The following is a 13,770-nucleotide window of genomic DNA, read 5'->3' on the forward strand; positions in this document are numbered from 1 at the left end:
TTGTTTTCTTAATTTTCTTTTGGTTTATTCATTGATGGAGTATAGAAACACAACTGATTTTCATGTCTTGATCTTACACCTGTAACTTTCGCTGAATTCATTTATTAGCTCTAGTACTTTTTTTGTAGTTTCTGTAGTATTTTCTATTTATATCATCTGCAAATACAGGTAATTTTACTTCTTCCCTTTTAATTTGGATGCCTTCTATTTTTTCTATATATATATATATTTTAAGATTTTACTCATTTATTTGAGAGAGAGAGCGTGCTCAAGCAAGCACAAGCAGGGGGAGGGACAGAGGGAGAGGGAGAAGCAGACTCCCTGATGCAGGGCTCAATCCCAGGACCCTGTAATCATGACCTGAGCTAAAGTTAGATGATAAACCAACTAGCCATCCAGGTGCCCCATTTTTTTTTTTTCCTTGATTCACTGATCTGACTAGGACTTCCAGTACAGTGGGGGAAATGGGCATCTTTGTCTCAAGAGGGAAAGCTTTCAGATTTTTACCATTGAGCATGATGTTAACTGTAGGTTTTTCATATGTGCCTTTTATCTGTTAAGGAAGTTCCCTTCTATTCCTAATTTGTGTTTTTATCATAAAAAAATGTTTAATTTTGTTAAATGCTTTTCCCGTGTCTTTTTTTCCCCGTTTTTTGAGATGATCATGTAGTTTTCCCGTTCATTTTATTAAGTTTACTTTTTTGCTTAGTCTTCAAAGTATTAAGAATGGCAGTAATAGACAATTTAATTTCCAAGGAAATCTAGAATAACACTTTTATTTTCTGAAGTGTTTAAAGAGCTATGTTACTAATTAGTAGAGTTTACTTATGCAGACAGAAAGTAAGCACACATGAACAAACTATAAAGGCCAGCAGAACTACCTTTGGAGTTACTATCCTAGAGAAAATATTTATGACAACATCTGCTTCAGTTACATATGCAAAGCATTTCATAAAATATTAAGGAGAAAAGCAAGCTTCATAAATAATTAAAATTAAACAAAAACTCCTAGGGCCAGGTGTTTCCCTTTAGGGGATGAAAGATATAGAGAGCACTGTAACAGCTACAGTGTGTCAGTACAGATTACCCCCAAAGTATCTTTGAGAATATGTACAGTTACAATTTAGATATGGTGGGGGAAGGGGGGAATAAACTCCTCCCCCAAGAAGACAAAGTAATAATGGTGTAGAATAAAAACCTGAAGAGTTTCAAACTTCTCTCTTGGTTATCAGATCACTGTGTTTCTTTTAGCAGTATAATAAGAACAGCGGAACAAGCTCTTTGTAACAGAAAAGCACATGGCATAAAACTTGGAGTTACGAGCTCTTCTGGTATTTGGAACAAAAGGGCTCATCTCCCCTAGTTACATCATTCTTACTTTCAATCTAAGAGCATCTCATTTATTCCTCATCCCTGGGGAGCAAGATATTCATATGAGTGACTACAGAGGAAAATGAAAGCTTATCTCTTTATGTGCCCAAATCAGTTTATACATTTTAAATTCATTTTCTACGCAAATAATACAAGTTAGAGAGATAACACAGTATAGTAGTAGAGCGTGGAAAATGCTACGTCTGAGTATGCAACCTCGGGCAGCCACATAAACTTCGTGAATCTGTTTTCCTCTCTGTGTAATGGGCATGATAATACCAACCTCAGAGGATATGCTAAAAACTCCTAGAAAATTAAGTGCTGTGTAAAATATGAGTTATTTTTTAAGACTATACACTTACCTGCTTTATAAACTAAAGGTAGTGTATCCAATCTAACTTATTCTCAGAAAAGGAGATTTCAGACAATTTTGTCAGAGGACAATCCCCCTGATAAAATTAGAATGTAATAAAATAAAAACAAAATATAATTTCTAATAAAATTAGAAATGAAAAACATTACCCCACTACATACTGCCACTGAATGAAAACTGGGAAAACTCACTTCTTAAATAACTCATGGGTTAACAAGAGGAAAAATGTAGAAACAACAAACAGCCCTACATATATAATGCAGTTAAAGTAGAAAAAGAAAATTTTTAGTTTTAAATGGATTTACCTGAAAACAAGAAAGACTAAAACAGGATCTAATACAAAAAGAAGCCTGAAAAATAATAAGCACATAGCTGCAATAAAGTAGAAGGAAATAAAGGCAGAAATTAAGGAAATAAACAATAACATGGAGGAGTAGAACAAAAGCTGGCTCTTAGAAGAGATTAATAAAATAGACTGGCAAATCCGATTAACATGAGAAAAAGCACAAACAATATTAGAAATGAAAAAGGAGACAACTGTAGAGGCACACAAGTTTATACACAAAAATACACCATCAAATTTGATAAATGAAATGGACAATTGTCTAGGAAAGTGTAAGTTATCAAAATGTACTAAAAAGGGAACAGAAACCCTGAATGGACCAATAAATATAAACAATTTGATCACTAGTCAAAAATCAACCACTCCATAAATGGAACAAAGCCAAGATGCTTTTATAGACTCTTTCCCCTAACATTCTCTTACGGAAAATGTCAAATGTACATACATTAAAATAAAAAGAGTGGAAACACTACTTAGATTCTTCAATTAACATTCTTCTTTTTTTTTTTTAATTTTATTTAATTGTTTGAGAGAGAAGAGAGTGAGCACGCATGTATAAGAGCAAGGGGAGAAGCAGAGGGAGGGGGAGAAGCAGAGGGATAGGGAGAAGCAGACTCCCCACTGAGCATGGAGCTCAACTTGGGGCTCTATCTCAGGAGTCTGGGATTATGACCTGAGCTGAAGGCAGACACTTAACCCACTGAGCCACAGAGGTATTCCCAATTAGTATTTCTTAATATTTGCTTTCACAAAACTATCCATCTTTCTGTCCATCCTTCTTTCCATACATCAATCCTTTTATATCCTGTATTAGGTTCTGAAGAGTAAAAATAAAGGAAAATAGAAGTATGACAGGATTTCAAAGCACCATACTAGTGATCTTTATATTTCCACATCAACTTTATATTTTAAATGTTTTTCTAAAAATAGAATTAGAGCTATGGTACACTGAAAACAAGAATACATACATAATGAGGTATTCAGGAAGAAGAGTCTATGACTCTCTTCTTAAGAAACCCTGATGCTTTTCCAAACAATATCTTAAGGTATTAGCCAGTTCCTGCTTCCCCTGCCAAAAAAAAGAACCGAACTGGATCTTTAAAAATAGCCATTATAAAATGAATATATTTTTACAAATGCATGCATTCAGTCAGGAAATATTTGCTATGCATTTATCAGAATAAAAATAACATTACTAATCACAAGAACAATTTATCTTCAAAAGGACAGTTTTTCTGCTGCAAAATATTTTAATCTGTCAGATCCTAAAGAATTCAAACAATTTTGTTTGTTTTCTCTACACACAGTGTGAACATGCCAGCAAAGCTGCTGGATCTCAACACTTTAAGATTACTATCAAAGAATGATAGCATATAGAAGGTAAGGTTAATTAAAAAAGAAACAGGACTGAGTATTCATTTCTTTAATGATTATAAAATGCTACTTTCCTTTTTGTGCCCTTTTATTATTCTTTGCACTGAGACATGACCTTGTTGTTCCCCCGTATGAATGAGTTGAATGCATTCAAAATTTATTTTGAGTGGAAGGTAAAACTCCTTAAATCATTTCTTCTCAAAAGCAAAACATAGGGGCGCCTGGGTGGCTCAGTCGTTAAGCATCTGCCTTTGGCTCAGGTCATGATCCCAGAGTCCTGGGATCGAGTCTGCATCGGGTTCCCTGCTCCATTGGTAGCCTGCTTCTCCCTCTCCCACTCCCCCTGCTTGTGTTCCTGCTCTCGCTCTCTCTCTGTCAAATAAATAAATAAAATCTTAAAAAAAAAAAAAAAAAGCAATATATATGGCAGCAGGCTCATGTCCTGATCTAGCTTGTATCATCACCTCCCTTTTTCCCTTGTGCCAACTCATCAAGGAGAAGAGAACACCTTCCAACTTTGTTAGAAGGAATACTGTTTCCAGGAAATCTGCCCTTTAAAGCATTCTTCTATTATGTTGGTACCTTCATTTTGTTTATATACAAAGACACTTTAGATTCTAAAATGGATAACATCACGTATTTCACTAAAGGTAACTTACCTTGCTGGAGGTTTCTAATAAAAACTGGAATGTGTTCTGCACAGCTTGGCATGTCTCTAGCTCAGTCCGGCTGAAGGCTATTAAATAATCCTTCAGGTGATCATATACATTTCCATCAAGAGCCTGTAAAAGAGTAAACAAAAGTAAAAAAATTATGACAAAGCTCTGATACATAATGCCTAGTGTTCACAAGGTAAATTCAGTTTAAAATCCATTAATAATGAGTGGACAAAAGATAAAGATTGTTATATATGCGTACATGTAAACAGTAAACAATCACCTGGGAAAATGTTGTATCTTTCTAATAAATAAGAACTAAAAAAGAGAAAATCCAATATTGGTAAAGCTGTGGGAACAGAACAAAACTTGGAGACAAAGTGGCTAGTTCTGATCTTTGTTTGTCTGTTTATTAACTGCGTCAACCACTGTAGTCACTTTATAACAGAGTAGGTATGGGAGTGGAATGAAACAATGGATGTGAAAGGATCCAGGCACAGTGCCTGAAACAAAGTAGACATGCAAACATTAATCTCCTCCATTTTTTAAAAGATTTTATTTATTTATTTGACAGAGAGAGAGCAAGAGAGCACAAGCAGGGGGAGTGGCCGAGGGAGAAAGAGAAGCAGGGAGCCTGACATGGGTCTCAGTTCCAGCACCCCAGGATCATGACCTGAGCTGAAGGCAGAAGCTTCACCGACTGAGCCACCTAAGCACCCCAATCTCCTCCATTTTTCCTCATCCACTGTTGGTAGGGATTATAAGTTTTTCTTACTATAGAGCAGAGAAAAAAACACAATAGAAATGGTTTAAAAAAAGTGACTCGGGGGGCGCCTAGGTGGCTCAGTCGGTGAAGCATCTGCCTTCAGCTCAGGTCATGATCCTAGGGTCCTGGGATCAAGCTCCACATCAGGCGCCTTGCTCAGCAGGGAGCCTGCTTCTCCCTCTCCCTCTGCCTGCCACTTCCCCTGCTTGTGTGCTCTTTCAAATAAATAAAATCTTAAAAAAAATAAAAATAAAAAAAGTGACTTGGAAGTACAGTTTTGGGGAAGAAATACCAATGAAATGTCTCTAAGGAGTTTTAAATGTTCTTTGTTTAAGCATTTAGAGTAGGACTCACTGAAATTGAAAGGAAAAAAAAAAAAAAGAAAACCACCAAACATTTGAAAAACAATTAAGTTATGAGATATATATATATATATATATATATATATAATGACTAAAATATGTACGCCAACAAAAACTGTGGTAACTATAGTTGCAAAAGCATGTATAAATAATTTTAGGTTAAAAAAATAGAATAGCATACATATTAGCAACAAGTATGGGCAAAATATATCTATAATAATAATAATAATAATCAAAAAAGGTTCTGGACTCTTGCCTATCAATGGAAGTCTTAAAAATTGAGGTAAAATTTGTACAACATAAAATCCACTATTTTAGCTATTTTAAAGTATACTATTCAGTGGCTTTTAGTACATCCACAATGTTGTACAACCACCACTACTATCTAATTCCAGCACATTTGCACTGCCCCAAAAGAAATCCCATATCCACTAGCAGTGACTCCCATGCCCCCTTCCCCCCCCACCTCTGGCAACCACTAATCCTTCTATCTCTATGGATTTGCCTATTCTTAGACATCTCATATAAATAGAATCATAGAACATGTGTCCTTTTGCGCCTGCCTCTGTCATGTAGCATAATGTTTTCAAAGTTCATCAATGTATTAATAGTTCATTTCTTTTTATGGCCAAATAATATTCCCTTGTATGGATATACCACATTTTGTTTATCCATTCATTGGCTGATGGCCATTTGGGTTGTTTCCACTTTTTGGCCATTATGGATAATGCTGCTATGAACATTTATGTACAAGTTTTTATTTGAACATCTGTTTCCAATTCTCTTGGGTATATGCCTAGTAGTGGAATTGCTGGGTCCTCTGGTAATTCTATGTCTAACTATTTGAGGAACTGCCAAACTTTTCCACAGTGGCTGCATCATTTTACATCCCCATTAGCAATGTATGAAGGTTCTAATTTCTCTACATCTTCTTCAACACTTGTTATTTTCTGTTTTTTAAAATTATTCAAGTCATCTTAGCAGTATCTCATTGTGGTTTTGACTTGCATTTATCTAATGACTAATAATGTTGAGTATCTTTTCATGTGCTTATTGGCTATCTGTATATTGTCCTTGGAGAAATGTCTATTCAAGTCCTTCACTCATTTTTAAATTGGTTTGTTTGTCTTTTTGTTGTGGAATTTTAAGAGTTCTTCGTTTATTTGGATACATGTATTTTATGAGATGTATGACTTCCAAATATGTTCTCCTATTTTGTGGGCTATTTTTTTCACTTTCTCGATAGTGTCCTTTGATGCACAAACGTTCTTATTTTGATGAAGTCTAATTTAGCCATTTTTCTTTTGTTGCTTGTGATTTGGTATATCTAAGAATCCGCAATGGAGGTTTTATAGTAAATTCTTTGTACACCTTATGTTTGGCTATTCCATTAAACTTTTACTATAAAACTGATTTTTTTAAAAGATTCATTTATTTATTAGAGAGAGAGAGAGAGCACGCGTACAAGCAGGGGAAGAGTCAGAGGGAGAGACTATCCAAGCAGACTCCTGCTGAGCACGGAGCCCCACGGAGGGCTCAATCCCACAACCCTGAGATTGTAACCTGAGCCAAAACCTAAAGTCACATGCTTAACTGATTGAGCCACCCAGGCGCCCCTATAAAACTAATTTTTAATTATTTATTTGTTTTTAATTATTTATTTTTTTAAAAGATTTTTTAATTTATTCATCTGAGACACAGAGATACAGAGAGGGAGAGAGAGCATGAGCAAGGGGAGAGGCACAGGGAGGGGGAGAGGCAGAGGGAGAGGGAGAAGCAGGCTCCCCGCTGAGCCAGGAGACCGATATGGGGCTCGATCCCAGGACCCCGGGATCATGACCTGAGGCGAAGGCAGACGCTTAACCATCTGAGCCACCCAGGCACCCCTAAAACTGATTTTTTAAAAATACACACATTCTATCCCTGAAGCACTAATAAAGCTGCACGTTCTATAGTGCTTACACCACCAGATGGCACCATCAAGCACTTTAAATATAGGCAGTATAAATTCCTTAAAATTCCTTTCCATGTAGTTAAGTAACACATCCCCAGCAAGACTACTGGTGTTGTATGAATAAGAATTCCTAACTTAGGACATGCTTTTCATGAACTTGTTAAAAAAGAAACATAAATTCTTCTAATATGGTTTTGTCTTGGAAATGCTCTTGGTAGATAGTCTTAACCTTATATTTGCAGGAAACAACTGGGGCATTTTATTTAAACACAGCAAATAGGAAAAAAAAAACAAAAAACAAAACACCCCACACAGCAAATGGCAATATAGGCATCATGAGCTCCTAGCCTCCAAATTTCTGATTCAGTAGGTTGGGATGGGGGTGGAGGGTGAGAATCTATATTTTCTAACAGCTTGCTGCTGGTCTGGGGACCATACTTTGAGAATTGATGGACTAAATAGTTATTTTAGCTGATTAGGTTGAGCATCTACGTAGACTCAGATCCTGGTGACCCTGGAGGAGGGAGAGTGGCTAGAGCAGAGAAGTCAACCATCCTGAACAGGGTTAACAGCCCCAATGCAGCACGTAGGCAGATCAGCAGCTATCTTCAACAGAATCACGCTAACATCAGAATTAGAGGCAGCATGATGTAGCATGGGAAAGAACTTGAGTTTTGAAGTAAGTTGGATGTGGATTAGAAGGCCAGCACTGTTACTTACTTCCTCATTTTGATGGTTTTCTCATTTGTAATTAGGGAAAGTGGGAATACCATACACTCCACAGGCACATTGTGAAGATTAAACAAAGGAAGTGGCACAATGTTAATCTCCTTTCTTGCCTTCCTTAAAAATCTTCAGTGGATTGGCCATATATTGGTAACTGTTAAAGCTGGGTGATGGGTACACTGGAGTCATTATACAACTCTTTTTATTGCAGTATATGTTGGGAATTTTCCATAAAAAAATAAAAAGAAAGCCTGAATATCAGATCAGGAAAAAAAAGTGAGGCCATAATTCGTTTTTTTCAATGGCTCTCACTGTATTTTTTGAAAAGTCACAATTCTTTAATTGAAATCTATGGCCCTTTACGATCTAGTCCCAAACTACCTCTTGTTAGCACCATCTCTCATCACTGTTGTCTGCACCATACTCTACATCCCAACCACACTGAGCCATTTTAGAAAATGACATTCACTTTCATGTTTCCAATTAAGTTATTCTCTTGGCTTCGAATGTTCTCCCCCCCAACTTCTCTTCATTCAAATAGTAATAATGATGGCTGACATAGGCAGCTAACATTTACTAATGACATTTGACCTAAAATAGGTGATCCCTGGGATGGAAGCTGAGTCAAAATAGCCTATTCTTTACCATCAAATGGCTATTCTTCCTACCAAATAGAGGAAGTCTATCTTCAGTAGAAGAGATTTAACACCAACTCACAAGGAAAAGCAGTGATGAGAAATTTGGCAGAGTGAAGCTGGGACTGGGGGGTAGAGGGAGGGACAGGGAGTGTCCTTGGATTGGGTAGTTTCTGAGTAAGCACCCCCTTGTCCATTCTGTGATTAGTTAACAAACTCCTACTTTGGTCAAGCTACTTTGAGTTGAGTCTTTGTTATTTTCAATTAAGAGACTCCTCACTAAATGGTAACAAATGACAACTGTAGCTTATAACACCATACTATTATTTCTTTTGAAAGTTGTATTATAAGAAAAGCTTTGATTCATCTAGGTAATTAACTATAAGAAATAATTCAATAGCATGCCTTATATTCCTGGTTCTCTTCAATTAAACAGATCTAAAAGTTTGAAGTAGACAATTTTTATTACTGAATCACTAGTACATTTCAAAAGGAACATGTATTTCTTTCTTTCTTTCTTTTTTAAAGATTTTATCTATTTATTTGAGAGAGAATGTGTGCAAGCACGAGCAGGGGCGAAAGGGAGGGGAAGGGAGGGAGGGAAAGGGAGAAGCAGACTCCCTGCTGGGCTGACGCAGGGCTCAATCTCAGGACCCTGAGATCATGACCTGAGCCGAAGTCCGATGCTTAAGAGACTGAGCTACCCAGGTGCCCAGCTACACATATTTCTTGAAAACTGAAAGTAAGTTAAGAACTATTTAAAGCTTTCAATAAATGGTAAATGTGTCACAACTATAACAGCTGACAAGGGCATGCATGGTGAAGATGCATCTGAGCCCTGTCTAGCATTTAATGAGCAAGGCACAAGAATGTTCTAAGTATACTTGTTTGTTCATTTTCAAATGAGCAGATATGCACAAACTTTGTAATACTGAGAGCTGTGTGAAGAGCCACAAATTTTGTAATGGTAATCACAATAATAAACTAGAATTCATGTATTTGCTCAGAAATGGCAGGAGAGGCATTTTTTCAAGGTTTATTTTTTATTTTATTTTTTATTTTTTAAAAGATTTTATTTATTTATTTGACAGAGACAGACACAGCGAGAGAGGGAACACAAGCAGGGGGAGTGGGAGAAGCAGGCTTCCCACAGAGCGGGGAGCCTGATGTGGGGCTCGATCCCAGGACCCCGGGATCATGACCTGAGCCGAAGGCAGACGCTCAACGACTGAGCCACCCAGGTGCCCCTCAAGGTTTATATAAATATGATTAATCTGGCAGTATGAGCTCCTTAGTGGTCTCTGCTATGCAAAAATTTGGTGGGTAATCCAACCAAATATGTATTTTAAATATAGTCAAAGTTTAAAAAAATTATTTGATACAAATTGCTAAGGGAAGAAGTCTGTAATGTCTAAATTGAAAAACCACAGGCCTTTGATCAGCCACATGTATTAATGGTCTAGCAGTTTTTCAGTTTGAAAAACTGAATTTAAATTAAGCAACCATATTCTTTTCTGTTACCAAAGGACCACACGTTCCTTATATATTATTACCCTTGCCCTCTCTACTCATTTGATCAACTTGATCTCTAAAATCATTTGAGTTTGGAACCCAAACTCATAAGAGCAAATACATTTCAAAATAGTAAAACAAACAAACAAACAAAAAACCTGGGATGTCTTAAAGACAAATTCAGAAATCTAAAATACTGGATGTTCCACTGAACACTTTTTTTTTTTTTTTTTTTACAATAAAGTATAAATTCCCTGGAACTCATCTGAAGAGGAAAATTATGCTGAATCAGGAGTTAGGAGAAAGAAAATGTGTCATTTTTCTAAGCATTTGATGCAATGTTCCCTTACAGTGAGAACTTTAAACAGTGGCCTCCTTATTTAGATCCAGGAAGGGCACAGATTCTGTAGTCATACAGTTATGTTGAAATCTCTTGAGTTTCCTTAATGCAGCCTAGAAAGGCAAATTCTTCTTTTCTAAGAGCAATGGGCATTCTAAAATAGTCTCTGGTAAAAGTCAAGGATATAAATATCAAGATGATGATAAATATGAGCTCTCTTAAAATTAAGTCATGAAATTCTATGGTCCCCCTTTGCCGATGGAAGAGAACAATGATTGCCTGCCTGCATTTGTTTATCTTTCTGAGAAGACCCCAGCTATACACAACCAGAATCAGACAAAGTAGAGTTTTACAAATTTAGAGACACCGAAGAAGTCATTGGAATGAAAGGTATAGATAGCATAGGGAATATAGTCAATGGTCCTGTAATGATGTTGTATGAGGCCATGTAGCTGCTACACTTGTGGTGAGCACGGTGTACACATACAGAGTTGGCCAGTCACTATGTTGTACACCTGGAAATAATGTAACATTGTGTGTCAACTATACTTCAATAAAAAAAACTAAAAAATTAAAATGAAAAGGAGAAAAGCAAGTGCTGGGCTGCATCTGTATCCTTGTAAATATTTTAACACATGGATGAATATGTCAACTGATGTAAAGTGAAACTGGAAACAGATCACCCAAGTTGTTTTGTTTAAAAGCACTGAGTTACTTCAGGTTTTGTGAAAGAGGAAACAAAAAGTTCCCGTCTGTGAATTACAAAACTCCAGGAAAGAAAAATTCAATACTGCTTTTCTATAACATCTGTGTTTTCCTGTTGAGTTATTTACTAGCATGCATAACTGGTTGTGAGTGTGCTAAAACCATCTCAATATTTAGGTTGCAACTGTGAAAGCAGCATGGTCCGACAGAAAGCTTTGAACCATATACACTTGCATTCAAATCCAGTTCTACCGCTTACTAAAAATATCACTCTAGGAAAACACTGAACCTTCCTGAGCTTTAACCTCCTGATCTGGAGTCAAAAGAGTATAGTACTTGTAAAACATGGATATTAAAATAATAAAGCTTAACCATTTCTATGTTCTACCCAAGATTTTCATCTATTTCCTTTATAGGACCTATAGTAGGGATTTTTGTGACAGACCTGGTTTTGAGTTTTGATTCTATTATGTAAATAAACAGTATAACCTCTCTGGGCCTCAAGTTTCTCCATTTAAAAAATAAAGAAATAATAACAGTATCTCCTCATGAGATCTATAAAATAGGCATTTTCAAGTGTAACATTCTAATTCCCTTGATGTTTCTTTTATTCTATATTTTTTTGGATTTTCGTAGTGGTTATCTGGAAACTACAACTAACATCTAAAGCAAACTGGCTTGGATTAATGTGAACTTAATCCCAAGTCCTACATAGCTCTACTCTCTCCCTCCTCTGCGCCATTACTGCCATACAAATATATCTTTACACGTTTTAAGTCCATCAACAACATTTTATGATTACTGCTTTATGTGTTATCTTTTACATCAGACTTTAAATATACAATTCCTTTCTCAGACTGGCCAATCTCAATTGTCTGACCTTAAATTCATGGATTTTTTCTTCTACCAGCTCACTTTTGCTGCTGAACCCTTCTAGTGTATTTTTATTTCAGTTATTGTACTTTTCAACACCAGAATTTCTATTTGGTTTCTTGTTATAATTTATCTTTGTTGATATTCTCTCTTTAGTGAGACATTGTTCTCATAATTTCCTTTAGTTCTTTGGCTTTATGGTTTCCTTTAGCTCTTTGTACGTATTTAAAAGAGGTGATTTAAAATCTTTGTCTAGGGGTGCCTGGGTGGCTCAGTCATTAAGTGTCTGCCTTCGGCTCAGGTCATGATCCCAGGGTCCTGGAATCGAGCCCCACATCAGGCTCCCTGCTCCGCGGGAAGCCTGCTTCTTCCTCTCCCACTCCCTCTGCTTGTGTTCCCTCTCTCGCTGTCTGTCAAATAAATAAATAAAATCTTTAAAAAATAAAAATCTTTGTCTAGAAAGTCCAATGTATGTGCTTCTTTGGGGTCAGTTTCTATTGACTCCTTTTGTCCTCTGTAAGGGCTATACTTTCCTGTTTCTTTGCATGTTTCGTAATTTTTAAAGAACTGGACATTTAAAGTAATGTAATATGGCAATTCTGGAAATCCCCAGGATTTATTGTTGTTGTTGCTGCTGTTTATTTATTTATTTTTAAAGATTTTATTTATTTGAGAGAGAGAGTGAGCAAGCACGAGTAGGGGGACGGGTAGAGGGACAAGCAGACTCCCTACGAGCATGGAGTCTGACGCAGGGCTCCATTGCAGAACCCTGAGATCATGCCGGGAGCTGAAATCAAGAGTCGGACATTTAACTGACTGAACCACCCAGGTGCTCCTGCTGTTTGTTTATTCAGTGGCCATGTTTCTATCTCAGTGTTCCAAGGAATCCAGAATTTTGCAAGAAGCTTCATAGACTCCACAAATACTTGATTTGGAAGTTTTAATATACATCATTTTGACCATTTTTTTTAATATACATGAACTGATATTTATTCCATCAGCCATCCATTATTTTCCATGTCACTCTACTGCTAACCATTAATCTTCATTTCTAACAAACCCACTAGAATCAAAAATCAAGTAAAAGGTGATAAAGGTGATTGACATACCCAGGCAAACTTAAAGCAGTATATGTCAAGAGATTCAAGCGAAGATCTACTGGCTTGAGTATACTGCTTTACGAAATCTCTTGTCCCTGTCCCAACCCCGGTAGCCCCAAATCTCTTTTGTTCCTCACATATACATACTACAGACAAAACTAATTCGTTTTCCTTAAAGTGAAAGCAGAGGATTTAATCAAATTCTTTGTGGGAATTTAAATTTTTTGTTTTCATTTTAATAAATAATTTTAAGTGATATAATTTAATCCAGGTTAACATGGCTGTTCATCTTTTACTGGGGAACTGCCATGAGGTTTCTGTGCTTTGCTTATGTTTATGATCAATATGTTAAGAAGTTTTACTCCAATGGTGCTAGGTTAATAAGAATAGATCTTTAACTTAAAATGACCTTGAACTTAAAAATGTAAATGACATAGTTGCAACACGTGGAGGTCAAATGACATCAGTGAATGCTATACTAACAAAGCAAAAAGGGTGATGAGAGAAAAAGTCATTATAGGAATATGGTAGAACAGGCACTAAGAATTCAAAACAACTTAGAAGATGGTATCATAATTCATATTTCAAGCAGCAATTTAGGTTCCACTAATCTTTATCAGCTATCACATTTAATTATTTTGTCAGTTTGAATTTTATTGATTTATAGATTTGTTTGCATT

At 36.3% G+C, this 13,770-nt stretch overlaps 1 protein-coding gene across 3 annotated transcripts in view; it reads right to left on the minus strand.

Moving 5' to 3' along the window:
* Window positions 1-13,770, minus strand: part of FCHSD2 (FCH and double SH3 domains 2) — a 303,597-nt gene that overhangs the window by 74,598 nt on the left and 215,229 nt on the right. For all 3 annotated transcript variants that reach the window (XM_032427144.1, XM_032427142.1, XM_032427143.1), the window contains one exon: window positions 4,121-4,243. In XM_032427144.1, the coding sequence (XP_032283035.1) occupies window positions 4,121-4,243 (123 nt within the window). The remainder of the gene's footprint in view (window positions 1-4,120; window positions 4,244-13,770) is intronic.

Source organism: Phoca vitulina, unplaced genomic scaffold (assembly GCF_004348235.1).
Source record: "Phoca vitulina isolate PV1807 unplaced genomic scaffold, GSC_HSeal_1.0 scaffold36, whole genome shotgun sequence".
NCBI lineage: Eukaryota > Metazoa > Chordata > Mammalia > Carnivora > Phocidae > Phoca > Phoca vitulina.